At 37.0% G+C, this 24,741-nt stretch overlaps 1 protein-coding gene across 1 annotated transcript in view; it reads right to left on the bottom strand.

Moving 5' to 3' along the window:
- Positions 1-24,741, bottom strand: part of LOC139140840 (MAM and LDL-receptor class A domain-containing protein 1-like) — a 92,193-nt gene that overhangs the window by 27,118 nt on the left and 40,334 nt on the right. Inside the window, exons 22-46 of the mRNA XM_070710289.1 lie at positions 22,948-23,289; positions 20,025-20,165; positions 19,171-19,427; positions 18,647-18,728; positions 17,917-18,144; positions 17,441-17,697; positions 15,086-15,173; positions 14,338-14,511; positions 13,567-13,721; positions 12,698-13,031; positions 12,301-12,563; positions 11,692-11,776; positions 10,922-10,993; positions 10,661-10,807; positions 10,055-10,317; positions 9,482-9,569; positions 8,388-8,540; positions 6,532-6,885; positions 5,737-5,877; positions 4,882-5,144; positions 3,515-3,662; positions 2,454-2,594; positions 1,630-1,892; positions 1,039-1,153; positions 209-349 (exon numbers count right to left, since the gene is read on the bottom strand). Coding sequence (XP_070566390.1) covers positions 209-349; positions 1,039-1,153; positions 1,630-1,892; positions 2,454-2,594; positions 3,515-3,662; positions 4,882-5,144; positions 5,737-5,877; positions 6,532-6,885; positions 8,388-8,540; positions 9,482-9,569; positions 10,055-10,317; positions 10,661-10,807; positions 10,922-10,993; positions 11,692-11,776; positions 12,301-12,563; positions 12,698-13,031; positions 13,567-13,721; positions 14,338-14,511; positions 15,086-15,173; positions 17,441-17,697; positions 17,917-18,144; positions 18,647-18,728; positions 19,171-19,427; positions 20,025-20,165; positions 22,948-23,289 — 4,695 coding nt within the window. The remainder of the gene's footprint in view (positions 1-208; positions 350-1,038; positions 1,154-1,629; positions 1,893-2,453; positions 2,595-3,514; positions 3,663-4,881; positions 5,145-5,736; positions 5,878-6,531; positions 6,886-8,387; positions 8,541-9,481; positions 9,570-10,054; positions 10,318-10,660; positions 10,808-10,921; positions 10,994-11,691; positions 11,777-12,300; positions 12,564-12,697; positions 13,032-13,566; positions 13,722-14,337; positions 14,512-15,085; positions 15,174-17,440; positions 17,698-17,916; positions 18,145-18,646; positions 18,729-19,170; positions 19,428-20,024; positions 20,166-22,947; positions 23,290-24,741) is intronic.

Here is a 24,741-nt window from a genome sequence, read left to right as displayed (position 1 = left end):
AAGGCTTGATTCAGTTACAAGATATCACAACTCAAGAAAACAAATACCACATGACTTGGAAATTTGTACAAATAGCCAAACAGGGCCAAGAGCTCTGTGGCAATATTTCCTACTGTTGTCTAATAGGAGAAAATGTCCTTAACCTCCTATTTTTAAAAGCATAACAAGAATATTTGCACTTAAAATCAAACTCATATCCTCATCATACCTGACGCTGTGCCTGTAGTGTGATCGATGCTTGGTCCAGTATCAAGAGATGATGTGGCACCACTCTGTCTGGTCCAATCAAAATCATCCGTACTTAATTCATTCTGCCAAGCGCAGGTATCACTCTCAAAATCACATGCATCTGAACAACAAGGAAAAAAGATAACATTTTGTTTCTACCTAATAATGCATGTTGCTATTATTGCACTTGTTTTATCAAAACACAAATGCATTTCATGATAACATTGAAACAAATTAAGTCTGACCATAGACCTTAAAAACGGATTTTGACACATCTATTCTAACTTGGGTCAACAGCTTCAGCTGGTGCTTAGTAAAGTAAAACATAGACATGACCTGTAGGGAACCTCACCGCCCTGTAAAGGGATGGTATGGCAACCCCCTGTAAAGGGATGGTATGGCAACCCTTATGGTGGAGATATCCCGCTCACACCCACTGCACACCCCACCCATACCCACTGCACATTCTACCCATACCAACTACACATCTTGCCCACACCCACTGCACACCCTACCAATACCCACTGTACAGTCTAGCCATACCCACTGTACATCCTACCCATACCCAAAGTACATCTTGCCCATACCCACTGCACATCCTGCACACTGCAAATCCTGCAAATACCCAATGCACATCTTGCCCATACCCACTGCACATCCTACCTAAACCCACTGCACATGGGTTGTTGGCATTATTTGATTTCATGGACTGGAGGATTTGAAAATAAGCAGATTGTGCCATACGAATGCCCGACAAACACGAATACTATGCTTTCATTAAGGTTGAAAGAGGAAAGGTATGAAATATACCTGAAGTTACAGGTGGTGTGCCAGGTAAAGTTGGGCATGGTGAATAATCAGTTGAGATGTCATCCAAAGCAATGTCACCAGTGAAGCTACTGCCAACTGTTCCAACAAATGCTACCTAAAAGCAGAGTCAAACATACTTTAGGTGATCAATGGGGGTGTTGCATGTGTCTAATTAAATGTTCAAATGTGAGTCATTAGCATGTACCGGTATGTCGACAGTACCCAGAAGCTGGACAGGATGTATGGGTGAACTCAATGTGACAAACAAGTGTATTTATCAATTTAAAAGGTACAAAGTTGGTTTGTGATAGGTCTAGTATTTATTTTGTTGGCTGCTAATTGTAACAAACTGTTTTCTACATAACCAGTTTAACATAGTGATGATTCCTAAAATTACCATAACAAATAGTCTATCAACAATTTTTAGATTCAGTGTCTACATGTACAGACATCAAATAATTGGCATTTTCAACCACATAACTGAGATGTTGTCTGATGGACAGGCAAACATATTTTCTAGGTTGTGATGAGAACTTTCATTGGGCAGTCTTGCACAGCACTTTGATGATTTAAAATGTAGCAATACATTACCCGGTATTGATAAGTGGAGTCAATCCTGACTTGTCCTTCAAACCACTGGTCACCCTGGTCACCTGACAGCGTCCAAATAGTCACCTCTGAACCAGTTACCGGTCTTACGATGACTTGCAAAGTTCCCAAAGTTTGACCGTACATATGATACCAGAAGTGAAGACACGTACCACTGGCCGGTGTTGCATCAAGTAATTCACTCACAAAGTCAGCTTCTTCTCCAATAACTCTTGGTGAAGAAGTTTCAATGTATACATAATATCCTGCAAATTTATATGATTGTATTTTAAGTATTCAAAGCAGCAGTCCTTACTCAGTGCTTTTTGCAATACTTGTTGCACAATTTTAATCCTTTGTCCTCCTTTCAAAGTTGTGTGCAATTAATCAATTTGTTCAGAGCTGAAGCTGATATAAAACCTGCCCCTAATAACAGAATGGCAATGCTAGCTTTTTGTCATCTCTCAATAATGATGACACAACATTCAACCCTTAACACATATAAGATTTAAGTGTTTATAATGTCTTCCAAATGGCAGAATTCTACAGTCTACGAGATATTTCCACTCAATTACAATAATTTCTTACAGGTCTTCACAGAAATCCTTGAACAGAAATATTTGATTAAAGTCAAGCCTTTTGTGTATTTGGGTTTACAGCTGAATTTTTGATGCCAAATTTTATCCCTCAATATGTTGATATTTACAAAGATAAATGACCATGTGAAGACCATCAGTGAAGCAGATATTAAACGAAAGATGTGATATTCAATTTATGGGCACTGTACCAACTGTGAGGCAAGACCCCGTAGCATATGTCAATCATACCTGTAGATGTGCCTGTAGTGTGGTCAATGCTTGGTCCAGTATCAAGAGATGAAGTGGCCCCACTCTGTCTGGTCCAATCAAAATCATCCGTACTCAATTCATTCTGCCATCTGCAGATGTCATTTTCAAAGTTACAAGCACCTGAAATAAAAACTTTCCTCATAAAATGTGTTCTAAGGCAAGGTTTTACAACAGTCCCTATATATTGCGCACTGTAACAAATATGGCAAAAGGCAATTCATAAGGTAGTATGTGCCTCAAAAGTGAAAGACCTAAACTTTTGCTCACTCTTTCCTCGATGAAACTTTCAACAATTTTTCTTCCCAAATCAAGAATAACAATCAGGGGTCACTGTGCAAAATCTGGTACTAGAGAGAGAAACTGCCTAAGAAGTCCTGATATTTAAAATTCAAATGACCACCATCCCTGTGTTAACTCTGTAAAGAAAATACCATTTTTGATTACCGAATAACTAAGATGGTAAATGAATATCTATCCCTTAGGCAAGTTCCACCTTAAAATATAGCTTTTCAGGCTTGATTTAAAAAATGGATTGACTGAACAATAATATCTGGAGCATACTTTTAAGTTTGAAGAATACGTTTGATTTTTGAAGGGTCATACAATAGCTTGACAGACGGAATGGTTTAACGATCACATAAAAGGTTGTAGTTCAATCGTATCATTTTATGCTGCTCTCTCATGCTAAACTTCAGCAGTAGTAGCCTCCAGCTCTTCACTTCAAGTAAATTTATCAATAATGACATCGCATAGGCACGTTTCAAGTGAAAGGCATCTCTGAGGATTTTCCACCATCCATTGACCAACCTTTATCATCCCTCTTTCTGTCCATGGAGATCTACCTTTTCCATGAAAAAAATCCACTTGCACAGTTTTGGTTGTGAAGCATTTGATCTTGTGAAGACGGGACAATAATATTTTAATTCATATATTGCAAATCTCATACAAACATGGATATCTCTTAGTAGCAGAGTGAAAAGATGTACTGCAATAAAATTCCTTGCATTCTCAGGCACAAAAAAAATTATTGTGTTCATTACCTGGAACTGGTGGTAGCGTAGTTGGCGGCAGTGTTGTCATGGGTACAGCATCATTAGGTATAATTGGACAAGGGGCATCATCAAATGTGATGTCATCTAATGCGATGTCACCAGTGAAGCTACTGCCTACTGTACCAACAAATACAACCTAAAATAATAACATTGTGAAAATTTACATGTTGTGTATTTTCATACATGCATTCCACATGTAGAGTTACAATTAATGTCTAGCACATCCTGTGTGTACAGTAAGGGTAACTTCACTCCTTTTGAAACGCTGCTATCAGATTATGGGTTTATGAACACACAGCGGCCTGCCTTTCTCACAAGGCTTAGACTCTGCTGTCCTATGCTATTTGTACTTTACTTCAAATATTTATGTTGGTAATCTTTTTTATCGTATGTGAATACACTGCTGTGCATTGACAGTAACCTTCCCTACATTAAAAGTATAATTAGTAATTTGTTGTGTAATATTTGACGGGGGAGGGAGATTATTTGCTATATGTTCAAATATTGAGAGGAGACATACTTTAAGTGCCCCTTTATGAAGATGCACACAACTACCATGAATCACTACCAATATAACCTGTGCAAACTGTGCCAGAAATTTGTATAATTGTTCTCATTCCACCGCATACTACAACTTTCATCTATCTATATAGTGGTCAAAAAGTCAACCATCAGGTACAACTAGGCATGTAAACTCAGCAATGTGTCTTTATGGTAGAATGCGCCTCAGGACAGATATTAAGACTCATAAACTTTTTACAATATGTTTTTTGTCTACCACTCGAGTGGGCTTATTTTGAAGCTCATGGAGTAGATAAAGTTTTCTCTGCCTTATTTTGTGAAAAGCAAAACTGTTGTTTTTTCGGCCAGTTAACAGGGATGACGCCATTTGAATTTCAAGTGTCTGTAAACAATGTTTCTCTAATACCAAATTTTGCTTGGTGACCAGTGATTTAGGGGTTCCAAAACGTTGTCACCAAATGCATCAGCAAATAGGGTACCTGCTTATTTGTCTGACTTTTCTCATCAAACACTTTGCAATTCATCAGTATAAAGCTAGAATCAAAAACTGCATTCCTGAAGTACACACTGCTCCTCTATCACTGCCCATACTTTAAAATAATTTGTCGATATTATAATCATAGTTCTTAGCAATTTTTTTAATTCTGTTTTTGTTTGTTTGTGATAATTCTCCTTTATCACAACTGGGTTTTTTTTTAAATTTTATTATGATAATAAATTTTCCCAATGATTTTCTTTATTTTATCAAAACTTCATTTATAGGAATTCCATGCATGAAAATCCATATACAGATGAAGCAATAATATTAACAATTCAAATCAACCAAATCTTACCCGGTATTGATAAGTGGAGTCAATCCTGACTTGTCCTTCAAGCCACTGATCACCCTGGTCACCTGACTGTGCCCAAATAGTCATTTGCGAACCAGTTACTGGTCTTACAATGACTTGCAAAGTTCCCACAGTTGGACCGTACATATGATACCAGAAATGGAGACACGTACCATTGGCTGATGTTGCATCAAGTAATTCACTCACAAAGTCTGCTTCTTCTCCTATAACTCGTGGTGCAGAAGTTTCAATGTACACATAATATCCTGCAAAAGTGTTAAAGTGAAGTTACATTTATTGATAAGTGATAAATGTCAGCCATTAATTGTAAAAACATTTGCCCATTTCTATCAAAATATCAGACATTAATTTGCTTTATAACACTCTAAGATGGGTCATTCTATAGATATGGATCAACATAGCACTAAAACGTGTTTACTTCCCTCTGTCTTTTGTCAGGACAGAATTTGTAAACAGCACACATAACTACCAATTTTAGTCTCTGATTTGGATGAACACTGCAATACTTTGATTCCTTATCAGTTTTTTATGATGTGGAAGCAACAAATGTGTGATTGTACTGTAATACCTGGCATGAGGTCCATTTGGTGGATAAAAAAAGAAATCATAATTCATCAAAAATACTGAAACATCAAAAGAAGGAGATTGTTACACAAGAAGATGATACACTACATCAAATTCAATACGCAGCCTTTAGAGCTTGAATGACTTTGAATTTTAATAGATTATTTAGTAATAAAGACATATTAACTGACTTAAAATTTCCTTGTTCTTGATATCTTAGTGGTAATATGACACCCCCATATAATTCTCTGCTAATTTTCAATGATGACATACCGGCAGATGTTCCAGTAGTGTGGTCAATGCTTGGTCCAGTATCAAGAGATGATGTGGCCCCACTCTGTCTGGTCCAATCAAAATCATCCGTACTCAATTCATTCTGCCAGAAACAGATACTTTTCTCAAAATCACAGGCACCTGAAACCAAAATTTGTGTGATAACAAATTATGTAGAGAGAGAGAGAATTTATAGTAAATTTTAAACACTGTATTTAAATTTTTTTGGTGTCCACTATTACAGGTACAGAGCATATATAATTAAGGTAGTATGTGCCTCAAATGTGAACTACTTGAACTTTCCTTCAAATTTTCCAGAGTGAGACTTTTAACCATCCCTTTACCAAATCAAGAATAAAAATAAGGGGTCACCATGCAAAGTTGGGTAGTAGAGAAGTAAATTACCTAATATTTACTGATATTTGGAATTCAAAATAGCCACCATCCCTGTGTTAAGTCTGAGGGGAAAAATAAAATTTTCAATTTTAAAAAAACTGTTATTGTGAAAATTTTTCTTACTCCAAGAGATTTAAATTGAGCTTCTTTATAGTGCTAGATCAGAAAAAGGTTGTAAAAATTTGAAAGTCCAAATATCTGTCCCTGAGGTATATTCTACCTTAATTTGTGAACAATTTTTTTCAGTACTATCCAGGCACCACTAGTTTTTATGGCTTTCAAAGAGGTCTCTCAGGAGATAGCAAAACAAATTTTTGCTTGGTTCCTCTCGATATTGAGGCAAATTGTTGATTTTAAAATTTGTGGTCTTTATGGAGAAGATGTATAATTCAATCTAACCTGGAAGTGTACATGAATCCCCAGAGGTGAACAAGACATCATCGATGGCAATGTCACTTTCATAGCTTGAACCTACTATTCCTTCAAAGACAATCTGATATGGACTGTCTGCAAGGTAGTTGAATCTCCCAAGATTCCATTGGTCACCAAGATTCTGGGACTGACTCCAAAACGCGGTGCCCAGTTGGCCATTCTTCATGACATACACGTTCAAGGTTCCCATCGTGGTGCCATACATGTGGTACCAGAACTCCAGGCATGTTGTGTTTCCAGTAGCTGTCTGTAGAGGGGTCATGAGTCTGGCTACATCACCGGCCACTGCTGGGGCAGAAGCTTCTGTATACATGTAAAATCCTGATGGAAATATGGACAGTAAAATGATGTAATTATTTTTTTCCACTGATAAGGATTTTCAAAATCTGAATCATTTGGTTTATAGTTTGTGAATGCATTTGTCATTCGTGAGATGTATACACAGCGTTCAGTGTTCTGCCAAGAATCATGTACAACTACTTATTTTGTCAAGATCCCCACAAACATTATTACCATATCAGTAGGTTTAGTTAGAAACAATGGCTGCAACCGGGACCTCATATTTAAAATTTCATATAAAAAGTACTGACGTTTCAACAACTCAAAGGTTGCCTCAGTTCTCCAGGTTGCCCGGTCTTTGACTCAACTGGTGTTCACAATGTTAAGTTGTGCGGCCTGTGCTGTCAACATGGTGAATAAATGTACCAGTACATATATACACAAATGCACATATGTATATAGATCTATGTATGTTAGATCTGCAAGGTGTATAAAAGTAGTCTCATATGCAACCATACAATGTATATAGATACATAATAAAAAAAATACCGTCAAGGACAGTGTGGTCATATTTGGTTTGAATTGGTCCATCAAGAAATATTTAAACCAGAGAAACAAGAATGACAAAAGTAAAATAAGGTCTGAAACTTTAGGTACTGGAGGTCAACTTTAGGAACAGGCTTAGCAGAGGAATGTTTCAACACAGCCCTTCATGGTTTCAGCAGGTCTGCCAATATGTATCATTACATGAACAATGACAGGAAATGACTCAAGGTCAGTGGAGTAGCCTGTTTCAGTCACTGCCACCACTCCTACACATAATACTGCATACAAATAGGTTAGAGCATTACAGAATCCCCAACTCAAATGTGTGGGCGGTTTCGGTTAATACCACCATGCCCACATATTTGCAGGATTTCCCCTTTTTCTTACCTCATTTGCATATTTTTGACACTGACATGTTCATTTGAACAACGTCACATCTCAACCCCTGGGTCTACCTGTACACCAAATACTGTGATGGTTGGTACGGCGGTTAGGAAGCTTTTGCGTGTGACGGACATACATCTGCACATACATAGATACATAAATACATACATACATACATACATACATACAGACACCATCGACTCACCATATTAAGCTCTTTTTGGTATTTATATACATACCAAATATGAGCTAAAAATTACATAGATACTCATACTGACATACCGGTACATGCACACATGTACACTGGCAGTTCATTCATAGACAATTTACAAATCTGGCTCATGAAAACACAACACCACACATACTTTCCATGCCAGTGGAAGATTAGTGCATAGAAATACTGACATATGGGCACAGCAATTGTTGCTGAAGATAACGTTACAGATCTGGGTAAATGAGAAGACAGAGATATTATAATAAATGAGAGAATTTCCTGCCATGTCCAACGATGGTGTACAATTGGGTCGAGAGCACTGAATTGGAAAAAACAGATGCTCACACTAATTTGAGATGTGACACACAGATGGTCAGAAGGTAGATCTATATTGTCTTACCGGCTGAGGTGCCATATGTATGATCTATAGATGGACCAGTTGCTGTGGATGGGGTACCGCCACTATCAAGTATCCAGTCAAAATCGTCAGATGCATCCTGGGTATAACCACAAATCGTCGAACTTTCAAAGGAGCAAAGTTGATAGGACGGATCTGTGTGGATAATCAAAGGTACATTCAAATGTCAGATCTTCATGATTTCTACTGAAGTCTTTTGTAGAGTGTTTTTAACAGCTTGGTTTGTATGGGAGCATAACACTCTCTTCCTTTTCATTTTGTATGAGAATGTCTCGTCTCATGCTAAACTTGCTGTGAGGCAAAGTACAGGGTCAAGAAAATGCGTGGTTACAGTGCAGTATCAAACCGTTGGATTACTGATATGCTGTTCGTTCTTAAGTTTGTACAGGCAAACACATTGTTCCATCTGCTAGGTTTCTGTAGTGTCAGTGTCCCATTAACTCTTTAAGCGCCAAAGTCAATTTTTGTCACCTCTTTAAAATATACTCTGGTAAATTTTTTGATAAAAAAATTTGATAAAAACTGTAGCAAATAAAATGTCTATTTGATCCAAAATTACAGAAAAATTTGCAAAAGCTGGTAAAATAATGTACTAAAATTTTGGTAGGAAAAAATTACGGCACTCAAAGGGTCAAGGCCAGGTTCTACCCTTATTTTAGACAAAGGGTCCATTGTAATTTACATTTGAATGATTCTACATTTTAATAGCCAAGCATTTTCGTGCAAAAATTATTGCTCTATGACTATGCTAATTCAATTAACTTACAGCATTTTAAAGTTCATGAATAATAATTAGCTAATTATTTGTCAACATTTTAACTTTTTGGGGGGGCTGCCTAGTACCATAAAATGTCATTTTTTGTACATATGCGAGGAAGTTAGGGCTCTAAAACACCTAATACATGAAAAAAAATCAAACAAGGTACAATTCAAAAGGAAAATCCCAAAGTTGACCAAGTGAAGAAAAATTATGATTTTTAGCAACAATAGCTATCAAACAAGACATAAAAAGAAAATACCTTTTCAATGTTAAAAGTTTCGTAAATGTAATGAGCAGGCTATGAAAATTCACTTACTTGATGGGCAGTCTCCATCAATGATTGAAATATCATCCAATGCAATGTCTCCTTCGAAACTAGTGCCCACTGTGCCTTCAAAGACAACCTGTCAATCAAAACAAAACATCTGTAACCAAGCAACAGAGATCAGCTTGTGTAGTTGTAACTAGCAGAAGCTCCAAAATATATTGTTCATTTGATGATGTAACCTTCAGAAGAATATCTTGTAATTTAGTATTATTGGCTTCTGATACTGGGAAAAATTTGCCTAGAACTCTTAGACTATAGAAAATAGTTTGTAAACAGAACCAACGAGTTTAGCCTGGGAAGTTCTGCTGGATGTGTTTAAACTTCCTTTCATGAAACCTGCTGTTAAAAGAGAAAAACATCTGATATAGCCAACTCCTGTGAGAACAAAAGACAAACTGAAAAAATTCCAAAACAAGTTACATGAAGTGCAGGTTTTTTACAATTTTGATTGCATAAATGAGAACACAATATATTAGCATAGATATTCTTTTTATTCCATTAGAATCAGAGCAACACAATTTTACATCAATAAAACCTAAAGAGAGGTTTATAAAAGCAAACCTTAAATCTGTTGAGCGTTGCTATGGTTATTTGTCCTTCTAGCCAAACATCACCGTAAGTACCAGTTCTGGTCCACACTGGCGTAGTCAGCGATGGTCCTGTCTCCACGTAGACATTCAAGGTGTCGACGTGTTGGCCATACATGTGGTACCAGAACTGCAAGCATTTAGTGCCGGAGGTTGGAACAACCTCAGGACTGTAGAGGTATGCCACTTCCCCAGCCACCCTTGGTGACGATGTTTCTATGTACATGTAGAAACCAGCTGTAACCAAACAATAGTGTGAAGAAAATGAGTGTCAATGTCCCTCTTAGTATGATGAACAAAACAGTACCAAATATGGACCACCATAGAAACAGTCAAACAATTGTGAGTTGACAGTTGTTGGAGAGAGATTGTTGATGTTGCCCATTTGGCAAATTCCAAGCTCAAACTTGTTGTAGGCTGATAATCACTGGAGATCAAATCAATTTGGAAGCAAATAGCAACTGTAACAAAACAATCCTCGTAGACCAGAAGAATAAAATAAATTTGCACATTAAATGATAAAAACATTTCTTGTCATTTAGCTAAAAGTCAAGGTTCCATGGCAATTTTTCTCACTTACTTGAATCTCCCTTAGTGTGGTCAAATGATGGTCCTGTGTTAAGAGAAGATGTACTGCCACTGCTCCTTGTCCAATCAAAATCATCTCCAGAGCCTTGTGACCATCCACATGTGTCAGTTTCAAAATCGCAGTCAAATGGCAAAGGAGCTGGAATTACAAAAGCAGGAACAATGTTGAAAATCATTTACACACATTCTTCACACTAACTTGTAATAAATTTAATAACTGCAGGAAATCTTAGTGGAGATCCAGAGAACTCACCCGCTGTGGATGCAGCTGTCGTTGTAGGAGGTACTGTGGGGACACTTGTTGGGACAGCATCAATTGGTTGCACTGTGTAAAATAAATGCCATAGGTGGATGAATATTGACATTCAAGTACATATTACCTATCTTTACTGCAGTACTAGGATTCACATTGGCAAGTCTAACCGATGAAATTTGATTGAAGTACAGCAATGCTGTTGAAAACATACCGCCATAAAAGCATGAAAACAGAACCACTATACACTATCTCATGAGATAGTGTAATGTTATAGTTGCAAACTTTCTAGAGGCTATACATGTTAAACATTCAGTAGCTGGGAATGAATCCGAGAGAATGCTGCTATTATACCTTGCATCACACTGTCTTTTGGCAAGTTACATAAGCACTACAGTGTTTTTCATGAGAATTGGGGAGATGCCTGTAGATTCACATTGTGTTACTTGAATCGAAGGTGAACTTTCAGCAACATACAGTAACAATTGGAGTACTCTATTCTCAAAGGCAAATGGTGACACATCATTAGTTGATATTAAATCATAGTAACTGATGAACTATTTACTCACATTAATTTTGATGTTTGTGACCAAAAATAAAAATGATTCTAGACATAGTTTTCATTGATATTGTATGAACATAAAATCAATTTTTCGCCATGAAAAACGTTCCAATTAAGTCATATGCAAAATAACAATTATAACAATCAAGCTGCTCTCCATTCTGAAGTCTTTCAAAATTACAGAATCAACTGAATAGTCTGTATTTACCTCCACAGTAGGAATTTCCAAATGATATGTCATCGACCGCTATGTCTCCTAACTCACCCGCACCAATAACACCTTCAAAAAATAACTTTGAAAACACAAATATTCAAGTTAACATACTGCCTTAGGAAAAGAAAGAGGTTATTTTTACATAATCTATAATCTCTATTATGGACAAGAGTTAGAAAGCAATTATTTTGTTAATATTTTGCTTTTTTTGTTTCAATTCAACTTGTTCTGTCAGTGTTCCATACATCATCATTACTCTTATAAATTACACAAACACATAATTACTAATTCAAAACAAGATAAAAATTACGAAACATTTTCTAAGCTAGTGGTGGCATTAAAAGAGCTACCCCTTTAAATGCTGAGATTTCTCCTAGAAAATTTTAGGGCACCATTTCCCCAATTTTTATGAATTTTTCTGCATTTTTTCTTGATAATTTTGGACCAAAGAAGTATCATATTTCACTGGCTATTTTTTAATCAAAATTTGGCAAAAATCTGAAAAAAATTGCTCAGCAAGGGTATATCTTACAAAGGCAACAGAATGACTTTGGCGTTCAAAGGATGAATATCTTTGCCTACGCTGTGTTTATAGAGACATACCTCATAATACTGGTTGGTGTCAATCCCAACCTGTCCCTCAAACCAAACATCATCGTCTCCAGTTGATAACTCCCATATAACCTGCTCTCTTCCAAACTGTTCCTTCAACACCACCCTGAGGGCACCAATGTCTGTGCCATTCATGTGGTACCAGAACTTCAGACAGTGACCAGACGGTATGGTTGGTTCCATGATCAAACTGACCAGTCGGGCCACTTCACCCGGTGTCCTTGGATTGGATGATTCCAAGAACAAGTATTTTCCTGTAACGATGAGGAAACTCACTGCTATTTTCGCACCAAGACGTGTTTGCACACTACCAGTAAATGTACCAGATTTTTACAGTATATTCACAGTGTGGAGACAGACAATGCACATTTGTTTGTTGTGAACTTACCAGCACTACTGCCTGTTGTATGGTCAATAGAGGGCCCCGTACCATCTGTGATTGTACTTCCACTCCCAACAATCCAATCAAAATCATCGCCACTTTGAACGTTTGTCCACGTGCATCCAATTTTCTCAAATGTGCACTCTCCTACACTGCCACAGGCTCCAACATTGACAGTGACATCATCAAGTGCCACATCACCGAAGGAACCATCGCCTCTCACAGATTCAAATGCAACTTGGTAGGTATCGCTGGTTGCTAAGGAAACCTGAGCCAGATTCCAGCGATCACCAAAGTCTCCACTTCTACTCCATAGGAGATTGCTGAGTTGGTTACTGGTCTGTGTAATAGATTTAAACAATGAAATTTCTACTTCTGATTCAAGACATTCAAGAATTCTAGGCATATTAAGAGATTGCTAGGTTGTAATGGTCTCTGTGATTATATAAATTATTTGAAATCTATAAGCTGGCAAATTCTTATAGAAAAAAATTCAGGATTTGGTTTCCCTTATATACAGTTCATCTCAGTTTAAATTACTTTGTAAATACTTGAACGCTAAAACAAATTTAGCAGCAGTCTGACTTTGGTACAAAATGGGCAATCCTTGGTGTCCAAATTCCATAAAATAGTCAATATACATGATACTTTATTTCATCTTGGAAATGCTACACTTAAACTCTGAGTGTCTTTAACTGTGTATCCTATTTTGTGAAATACGCAGTTGTGACACACATTGTACCTGTAATATCTGAGAATTGTAACTTTGAGAACTGTGAGTTCCATCTAATAATTTTAAGGAATATGTTGTCAATACAAATTTTGACACAGGACATGTATTTGAGTTAAACAAAGAACTGAATTGATCTAGATACCTGTGAGTACACATTTAGTTCCCCAATATCAGATCCATACATGTGATACCAGAATTCTAGACAGTCTCCAGTAGTCTGTGGATAGGATCCCGTATAAAGCACTGTTCTGTCACCAGTATCTCGAGGAGCAGAGGTTTCTGTGTACAAGTATATGCCTGTTTGGACAAAGTAAAAGTCAGTTATATTGTATAAAACATTCAGGTTGATCAGTTATAATACCATGTCAGTTAATTATTACTCTACCTGAAACATATATAGCCGTTATTTGTAATGAAAGATTTTTAAATATAATTTTTCACCGCATTACTATGATTATGGGCACATATCCACAGTGAGAAATATTACATTTAATTTACAGTTATGTTTTGTAATTCAAAAGCGTCCATTTCTGTGTTTGTACCTAAACCTGTTGTTGGCTTTATAAAGCAATGTCATACGCATCATAAACAAAAAACAGCAGTTTTACTTTCTACTACCTATAAACTGAAGTCAATAGAAAGGAAATTTGAACTTGTGTGGAAATGAACATGATATTTGGATTCCACTGAAAAGCAGACCTGAGTGTTTTTTCAGTGATGATATGATGACCACAGTGGCTTCTGATTTAAACTCTACAAAGTTAATCGGGTAGAGCCAATGCCACCAGAAGGTGTTTACCGAATGAGCAATATTGAGTTGTGTAGCAAAGACGTGTTCCATCAGCATACATGTACTGGTGTGTATGTCTATTTATAGCCTTGACACAAGGCTAGGTCTGAATTGAACACGCACCAGCAGCAGTGCCTGTTGAATGATCCACACTTGGCCCTGTGCCAGTAGACGATGTACCACCTGACCCTTCCGTCCAATCAAAGTCATCTGTGGCGTACTCCTGGGTGTAACCGCAAGCAACATAGCTGTTCTCAAAGTCACAATATCTCGGAGAAGCACCAGGACTTGGAGTCACTAATTAGATTATTGAGAAATATGAGCAAGAATAATATGAAAGATGTGGTCATAGTTTATGATCATCTCCATGAATGCCATTGTAAAACGCATAAAGGGTGCTGTTCACATAAGAGATCATTTTTCTCTCATTAATATGCAAAAGTAAGTATTTGTTCACATTTTTAGATTACAGCTTTGAAAATTACGTAAGCAAGAATGACAAAAATACATCTTGGTAGATGACGGCTAGTGTAACAATGACATGTTAACAGCTCAGACCACAGGTTGCAACAACAGCCACACATACACAACTGTGGCAAAATTTGTCTGCATTTCAAGCAGCAGAGTCTGATGACGTGGGAGTGTCACTATACTTAGTTAAAACACCTGTAACTGCATAAAGCCCTATTTGCATGGAAACAAACCATTGAGGAACACTTTCTCCAAGAAACATTTGCAATGAAAAAAATGTGGGAAAGAAGTGAAGATGTTACATCAAAGTTTCAACACTTTTTTCCATCAGACCTGCTGCAATGAACATTATTACCTCTGTTGCTCACACAATGGCAATGGTATCTGACACTGTACGTACCTTGTGGACATTGACCAAAGTCTAACCTGACATCATCAATAGCAATGTCACCTTCAAATGATTCACCAATGATGCCCTCTATGACAATCTATGGAGTAAAAAACCAGAGACATTGCTCACAGAATGTAGATGTAGGCAATAGAAGTGTCACCAAACCTTGCTTGTAATAGGGAGGCCAACTGAAATTTTGAAATGTTCAATCTACATTTTAATTAATGTAGTTTTTTAGATTTCAATGAGAGAAGCTAAACATTTTTTAATTTTCGAAATTGGATGAACGGTTACAATTTTATAGCTTTTTAAAACATTCACTTTTACTCTTTCTGTAGAAAGACAATACATATAATAACAATGGGAACAATGGGACAAAAATGAAGGAGTTTTAGCTGAAATTTACAGTAAATTTGCTGTAACTTTGTTAATAAAACATCTTTTTGTACCAAATTTGGCATGGAGATAGATTTCAATGGCACACACAAATGTATCCTAAAATTACGCGATTACGATGGTGGCCATATTGGATTTATCCATGGCAACGGATGAACGACACTTAACGAGAAATGACAAAATGAAAATATTAAGCTCAAATGGCATAAGTGATATATCAAATTGAAGGTCTTTTTGAGCTGATGACACTTTTGAATAGCTCTACTGCATTAAAACTACCTACAAAAAGTATTTTATCCAAATAAAGGCTTTCAAAACATCACCACTGGGGCCATGTGGAGTTTTGACATTATTTGGTAAAGGCTTCTTCAATTTTATCAGTTTCTGAACAATTTGAAACTTAGAATTTAATTTAAGGATTATTGGTTAAAACTATGTTCCAAAATTATTGATCATCTTTAAAATTCAGGAGTAAATTGAATGAGAAGTCGATGTTTGGAGGTGCTAAAAATTGCATACTTGTCATGGTAAAGTTATCAGCAACTAAGATGGTCTCATCATACCACCTGTCAGACATGCAAATTTCCTTTGTTACAAACATTTAAAAAAATCAATACCCTTTCTTTTGCCAACACAGATGCAACTTATTCCCTTAGTTTCCTTGAAAATATTGTGTATGGCTGTCAAAAATCTATGTCGACAAAATCACAAAATTGCTATCTCCTCTGCGCAAAAGGGATTGATCTTCTCATTATTCACCATGAGAAATTAGAGAATTATGATTATCAAAACTATGGTCCCAGAATTTTGATATATGGACCGAGCTGTTCTGTGTACAGAAGAAATTTGCTCCAGTTCAATGAGTGATCTCCGTGTGTACGGATCATGGAGAGTTGTGGGTAGCCTCACTTACTGTGAAGCGTGGTCAATATCTCCGTCAATAAATACGTGAGCTGTTCAAAATTTCTCATTTTTCTAGCAAAAATTCAAAAGAAATAATGATAAACTGCGTACTAGAGGACGTTTCACTGAGAGTTGGTCGGGTTAGGTCTCGGAAAAATCGCTCTCAATTTTTTGTCTCGGATTTGGTCATATACACTGCCCTATGTTGGTGAAGAACCTTATATCACGAGAAAGAGCGAGATCTGGGCTTTCAAATGAGTATTCTATGTAAGGGATGTTTTGATTGGCTCACCTTCAAAAATGCGTTTCAAAATCAGTGATGTAAATATTAGGTGCTGCCATGTTTCAGATCGCCGTTCCCGGTACCGTTTCTAGCTCAATTTTGCAGTTTATTCAAAAAGTAAGTAGTTCATATAAAGAAATAAAAAACATATGAGAGAATAGCTGCATTTTTAATTTTTAGCCTCATGTATTTTTTTCCACAATTTTCTTTCCCGTTATCGATGTTTTTCAATTTTGAACATGACTAAGTCACTGGTGATTGAGTGTCAATTCAGCACGTCCTGGGCGACCTGCTGGCCTCCCTACTTGTAATGATAACCAAATACTCACTACAATGGAAATAGGAAATTTTAGATCACAACAATTGCATATGACCAACTTGCTCCTACAACAAGAGATGACAGACAAAATTTAAGAAACACTGTCCTATCATTTTATAGAGCAGAAATCTCTAATTTTGATTCTAGAAATACTTCTTATCAATAGTACTTAATTATTGCATAAAGCTATTTGGGGGTTTCAGTTTAAATCATATCAAAATTTTCCGAAGACAATTAATTTTGATGAATATTCACCTTCCTTTTTTTTCGGCTCATCAAATGATTGTACTCGTGAGTTGAAATCCAATAGGAAAGAAGCAATGCACAAACATATACCCTTGCACATATGTACCATAACTGCTCCCATCATGCATCAACATACGAAATAATAGAGATGGTTGACATGTCCATCAAACACCCTGAGGGCATATGTTAAATCATGATCATAGTCCATAATGCTTACCTGGAACTGATCTCTGGTGCTGATGGTCACAGAGGCATATCTCCAGACACTACCCTGCATGCCACTTCTGGTCCACAATGGACTGCCCAGGACAGAGCCACTAGCGGTGTAAACAGTCAGGGTGCCCATGTGAGAACCGTACATGTGATACCAAAAATGGAAGCAGGCGTCTTGGTTGGCTATGACTGGAGTGCTGATCAACTGGGCTTTGTTACCTTGCAGCTGAGAGTCTGCCTCTATGTACATGTAATATCCACCTGTAACAGTCAAACAAGAATTCTTATGCCATCTGATCTGTCAGAGATGGTTAACGGCAGATCTGTACTTTGAGCAGAAGATTATTCCACATAGTTGAAATTTACCATGGCAGTGGATGTAACTGCATGTTACACGTACAAGTACAATGAAAGCCTGGTATTCATGGAAAATATTCCCTGACCCTGATTATCCCTGATTATCACGCAAAAGAGGCTTACTTCCAGTTGTGTGATCTCCTGATGGACCAGTGCCAGCTGTTGGTGTGGAGCCACTGAATCTTGTCCAATCAAAATCATCTGTGCTGACTTGTGACCAGTCACAAATCCCAGTTTCAAAGTCACAATTGTCTGGACCAATGGGCATTGATGTTGGAGTGGTGGTTACTCTTGCGGCAGTCGTTGGTGCACTGGTTGGAAGGACAGTTGGTGCAGCTCCATCTGGCAATGCTATACCAGTGAAACATTTTAACAAAATTTAAGTGAGAACTTCAGGCAAAATAATCAATATCAAATGTCAAAGTTGGGCAAATGATTACTAAAGATATGTGGCACAGCAGATTTACACAATATCTCCTACTGGTTTCATTACTTGAGTTAGAATACGCTGCAATAATATCAAGAATGGAACAGAAGTTTTGTCAAATCTTTTTACAACTTTTGCTATGCTTGCATATTGCACATTTGTTACACTACCACATTCAAAGTAGGGTCACTGATTCAATTAAAGAAAATTCATTTCTACAATATATAAAGCATGTACACACAACACCCAAGGCGGTAGGTGTCCTGGTTGTGACGTATTCAATATCAACAAGACAAACAAACATTACAGACAAAATTGCCAATGTGCATGTCACTGTAAACTTTTGCTATCTGTGTTGGCATCTGAGGGCTATTGCCAGTGATCTGGTATAAAAAGGCACAGATCACATGATAATACAGTACTTACGTGAACAGTATCCATCTGTCACAGCAATGTCATCTAGACCAATATCACCTTGATTGCCGGCTGTTGTCATAGTGAACATTATCTGGTAATATTCAGATAAACCAAAAGATAACAGGATTTAAAATGTTTAGAATTCCATCGTTCATTAGCCAGAACTTAAAAAGAGTTAATGGATTGACAAAGTTTCCATGTGAATGTGTGCCATTGATTGTTAGACATGATCGTTACTACAGCTGATATGCTAAGATACCCATCCTTGTGTAGTGTTACCAGAAACTCAAGAACATCTTCTTGGTTATACTTGACAACTTTAAGAAATCTGTCTTCAGAATGTCTGACAATTTAGTATCAGTAGAAAATGGGGTATAGTAAATATTTTTAAAATAACTAAACGCAAAAGTAAACCATTGATAGTGATGAAAGTCAAGTCATGGCAAATATTAATGATTTTAGGAAACTACCAAGACAGTAGCTTGATTTCAACATTTCACTGGCAACTGTAATGCAGATATCGATATACACACCTGATAATCACTCTTCTGACTAAGACTGACTCTGCCATACAACCAGTCATTGCCTTGCTCACCACTCAGTGACCATACCAATGATTTATTTTTACCGACCATCTGATCAACATCGAGTATTCCAACAGTTGTTCCCCTCATGTGGTACCAGAACTCAAGACACTTGTAGGTGCCTGGTTGATTCATAAATGGTTCACTGACCAACACAGCGTTGATATTCTTTGCAGCATTTGATGTCTCCGCATAGATGTATGTTCCTGAAAGAGCAAAAAAAAAACTGTATTTTGCATTCTTGGTATGTACAATGATTTATGATGTTAAGTGAGCATGCTGCAGTGTACAGGGCTAGTAGCCGCAACTTTTGATTTTTGACTTTTTTTGTTTTTAATGTCAACTACAATTTTTTTGCACTATTCCCCAAAGCATGTTGAGATACACAGTATTCAGCTTGTCAACTCAGCCTGTACATGTGTAGACTGCATTGTTATTGTTGACATGTGAATTCTGGTCTGGATTTGAACTCAAAAGTCAAAAATAACAGTGCATTTTACACAATGCTGGGATTGCAAGCTAAATAGGTGGTACACGTTTAAACATGCTTTTGGGAGTAGAACAAGAACTTGAAATTGGCATACATAACATCAATGGTGAAATAATCAGTAACAGTTACAGCGACTGACCCTTTAAATCATATTATCAAAACTAGACTAGAAACAGCACTACATGTGTAACATCATGTCCATCTTCTTTCCAACTGTGACCAAGTTGCATTGTGGGTAAGCGGGGTCAGAACCATAATTGAAAATTCACATGGCATAACATATGGGTTAAGATTCTCAATATATTCTTTTTACCATTTTCATTGCCCAGTGTATGGTCAGCGTCTGGCCCACTCTTGGAAGAAGTTGTGGAGCCTTTATTCAGAACCCAGTCCAATTCATCTGTGACAAGCTCATTACTCCATGTACAGAGACCATTCTCAAAGTCACAGTCTCCTGAAGCGTACAAACAATATAAAAATTTCAACACAAACAAAGTCAAAAGATTACCAGAATGACACTCATTTTATGCTACCTCATGACCTATTGACTACCTGTTGTGGTTCAATCACCAAATTTACACAGATCCTTTGGGAACTTTTGCAAGTCACTTCTTTCTAGAAAACGCCCTCTGTCTTCAAAGTCTCTGCACATTGGCCTGTCACAGAAAGTTACCTCTGGCAGTTTTTAAAGCCCCAATAGCTGCAAATTTTATGCATTATTTTTATGATTTTATTTTCAAACCAAAGTGGGTTCATGTAAATGTGCTAACGGAAGGAAGTGTATTCAAGTATCACTGCTCACCGATTTGGGTCATGCCTTGCGCTTTAATAGATTAAATAATAAACGGGTGCTGCAACTCATAAATGGCGCCCCGAGGGAAAGTACAAAAACCACAGTATTTCCGGCATATACACATTGTGATCATACAAAAAAAGCATGATCTCATTTACTTGAACGCACAACACACGATGGCCAACATTTTGTTGTTGTAATCTTTATTTTTTCTGTCACATGATTAGTTTTTCAAAATGGCCGGAAATCTGAATGATGTTCAAACATTTGAATTACATGCCAGTTTTGACACTTATGACAGTATTATACACTTTTTTCAGTCTTTAATGGGTCTCATTCAAAGAAACTTTGGGAAAACTGAGGATATTTTGAGATCGGTTTATTACACATTCGCAGCAATTGGGGCTTTAAATCATTAAAAGAAACTATGCTTCATTGATGATGCTGTAATTCATTGGAATTAACTCATAGCATAACTGTAAAATTACAAATAAAAAACTTACCATAACAATACCACAGTAAAAATGTGCCATGCATATATTTCTACAGGAGTACACTGCAGAGCAGTTTGCTTGTAAACACTACCCCAAAGTATACACTATATCACATTATAAATACATTGTACATCACAATACAATTCATACAAAAGTTATCACCATGGTGCACCTGAAAAAAGTTTTGCCCAGGAATTGTAAAGGTGGGACACAGTGTCCCATGATTGTCAAAATAGGGGGACACTGAGTTATAATAGGGGTCAATGTGTGAGCGAAGAACGCAAAGCAAAGTCAGTCACCAAGGCAGAAAGGTATACATTCATTTTAAATTAATATTGCTGGACGTCTCCTATAATGGTTTGTGGCAAAGTCATTTTAACTGGTTGTATTTACAGTTTCGAATTGTAAAAAAAGACATCATCATGATAAAATCAATTTCATGCGCATTTTTCTTTTATGGTGATTCTTGCCAGTGACTGCATTACATGTGTTTAACAGAAATAAAGAAGATGTTTCATTACGCTTATGACTCCAGAACTAGAAGTGGTTGAAGACAATAGTTTGATGCACATTGTAACCTGGGTTTTTATCATTACTGCTATAAAGTTCTCTTCTTTTTTATAATTGCTCCAATGACTGACAATTTTCCCTGAAAATTGCAAAAAATAAAGTTTGAAAACAAAAATATCTGAGAGAACTCCTTGATCCTCATGATAGCAATAGCACATTGCCATAAAGCTGTTTTGACAAGCTAGGTGGTTCTTGTTAAGATCAGCTACAATCGAGCTAGGGGGTCTTGACTATATAAGGAATTCAGCATGGTGACCTCGATCTCTCTGGCCTGCAGACGATCGGAGAGTTGTATGAGATTCCTTCTGGGGAAATTTAAGGCAAATTACTACTTTGAAAGTCAGGGATATAGTGTTTCAACAAAATTGTGGGGTTGATGATATTTTTAGGTGAAGTCATGAGCTTCCAGTACACCAAAATACACGTACAGTCAATGCCGTTTGATGCCATGTGCCCGGGCTAGTATAGTGACTGAAAATTTGATTCTCCGTACTTCACTGTACTAGCATATACATGTATTTACAAGTAAAAGTTTCATTCAAAGTTGGTGGTCAATAAAATTTGCTTTGTGAAAAGTTTGTTGTTCTTTTTACAAGCCTTCCACTTCCGAAATCATTGCCTGGTTATCGGGATCGTACGTGGCCTGGTATTTGAGTCTGTCACCAAGGCTGCAGGGCTCAGTGGACGCACATCGCCTTGCTCATACCCTGAATCGTAAACTGTAACAGACTAACTGATTTTCCAATAGTGTTTACATTGTGACGAAAAAATAGACTAAATTTTAAATGTTTCATTGTCTCAATAGAGAAGCAATAACTGTACGGGCTATCAAGTGTGTAATTTGGTAGCTAAAAAGTAGTCTCTCTGTGGACGCTGGACTTACAATTCTAGCCCTGATTTTAGTGCGTCCCTGTGACCCATGTCCCGGTATTTTTGCGGGACATTGTTGCTAATTTTGCGTCAAAGACGCAAGAACGCACTCTGGGCAAAACACTGTGAAAACTATGAAAAGTCTTATCACTATTATCAGCAGTGATTTGAAATGTGTAAATGCGGTACAATTTTCAGTTTTCTCTGTTTGACAGTTTTAATTTCCATCATGATTTAGTGTTTTTATAGTATTTTTTTTATAGTTTATCAGTCCCCCCTTTTTTCCTGTATGTTTTTGGTGTATGAGCTGGTTCTTGAAATAAAAAATAAAATAAAAATAAATAAAAAAAATAAAAAATAAATTTGCTACGAGACTGTATGACAAAACAGCACCCACTGCAACACCCTATAGCACAATAAAGAAAAAAGATGACACAACATTGATTGGCAGTACCATGGAGAGATCAAAACATGGCTACAAATCATTCATGTTTAATTTCAAAACTGACCTTGACCATAGCATTCTCCATCGGCCATTGAGAAGTCATCAATAGCAAGATATCCTGACGTAGCAGTACCGAGCACAGCTTCAAAGACAATCTGAAAATCACTACCACTGCTGACAGTCACTTGAGCAATGATCCAACCGTCGCCTTGCTGGGAATTCCTAGACCATAATACTTGACCCAGGTTGCCATTGACAGCAGTGTACACATTCAACGTTGCTATGTCTTCACCATCATTGTTGTAAAAGAATTGGAGGCACTGTTTGTTTGCCAACGGAGTGTATGTTGGTGACCAATATCTCGCTTTGTCCCCCATGTTCCCACTTTGTATGTAGAGGTAATGACCTAGACAAAAATGAATTTGTAAATTTGTTACTTTCTCTGGGTTAAAAAATAGCATTAGCAATGTATACAATAATTCTTGAAACAGATGAGCAAGCTTACTGGAAGTTTTCTCTCTGTGAATATAATCAAGATGACACCATTGCAGCTATTGTCAATTTTCCTGTTTTCCTGGACCTGGCAGATTATTCATTGGCCTTAAATGTTACTCATTATTGGACCTCTTTTGATGTTGTTTGTTGATTGATTTAATGACATATCAAAATTGCTTTAACGTACTCGTCCGAGTATAAGCCCCGGTTCGGCAACACTAAACAGCTGTAAAACTAGGGGAGGGGCTTATACTCGAGCAACCCCATGTTATCTGGCACCGACGCATAATTTATGCTAATTTTATGCACGATTTTTTTCAACACCACTCCATCTTTCTATCGCTTTCAAAATCGACTTACACATCCAAATAAACTGATTGTACAATCTCTGAATACAGAAGTGACATTTTGGTGAAATTCAGCGTCAAAAATCCCCCAAAACTTGAAACAAAGACGTCATGTATGCTGCTGATCAACAGTAATGTGAACAGGCATGCATTGCCTTAGCCTACACGGAAAGGCAACTCAATATTCCAGTATCAAACTGTCTACATCTTGTGAAAACAACAACATAGCAGTGAAAATTGTAATAGTCACCAGGAAAAGTCTTCACAAATGAAAGGATAATTGCTTCAAACAAAAGAAACAGCATGTTTCAAGCATGAAAACATCGTGGCTGTGAATGAAATTTTCAATGGCCGACGTGAGTGAGACTGTTCTATTTAGGCGACGGGGGTGAGCAGGGTCAAAGAATCAAGATAGTACTGGGAAAACGTGTAGTCCGTGGGCTGGAGGGGCCCACCGTGCAACCCCCCCCCCCCCCCCCATAAACCTACTACATGGGTATTTTTTTGTTCTTTGGGATCTGCTGAACTAGAAAAAAGATGTTAACATTGGATATTTTGGGATGCACTACCTGTCTGCACTGGTTTTTGATTTGTATGTACCGCAAAAAATGGCGAAAAATGGGTAGGGGTAGGGGGTACTATATCCTCCCCTAAATTGAGTAAACCAGCATGAAATAGCACAAACCTTACATTTTTGGAAAGCTCAGATACTGCTCTTTCTGAGGAATACCAACTTTAGCAAAATTGATTTGTGTACATAGAATAGGACGACTTTAAAATGAATTTTTTTGACAATTTTGAAATTTTTTACCCAAAATACCATGTAACAATTGTGATTTACTTTTTATTAAGCAAAATTTTCACAACTTTTTGTGTTTAAATTATTTATTCCAACATATTAAACAAGAAAAAAAGTGTTAACATCAGATATTTAACTCTACACTACTTCTCTGGAGTCAATTTTGAATTGTATGTATCTGTACGGGATGTGCAAAAGCTAGGGGTAGGGGTACAAC

This window comes from Ptychodera flava, chromosome 9 (genome assembly GCF_041260155.1).
Source record: "Ptychodera flava strain L36383 chromosome 9, AS_Pfla_20210202, whole genome shotgun sequence".
Lineage (NCBI taxonomy): Eukaryota > Metazoa > Hemichordata > Enteropneusta > Ptychoderidae > Ptychodera > Ptychodera flava.
The sequence above is the reverse complement of the archived record's forward strand: the minus strand, read 5'-3'. Positions and strand labels throughout refer to the sequence as shown.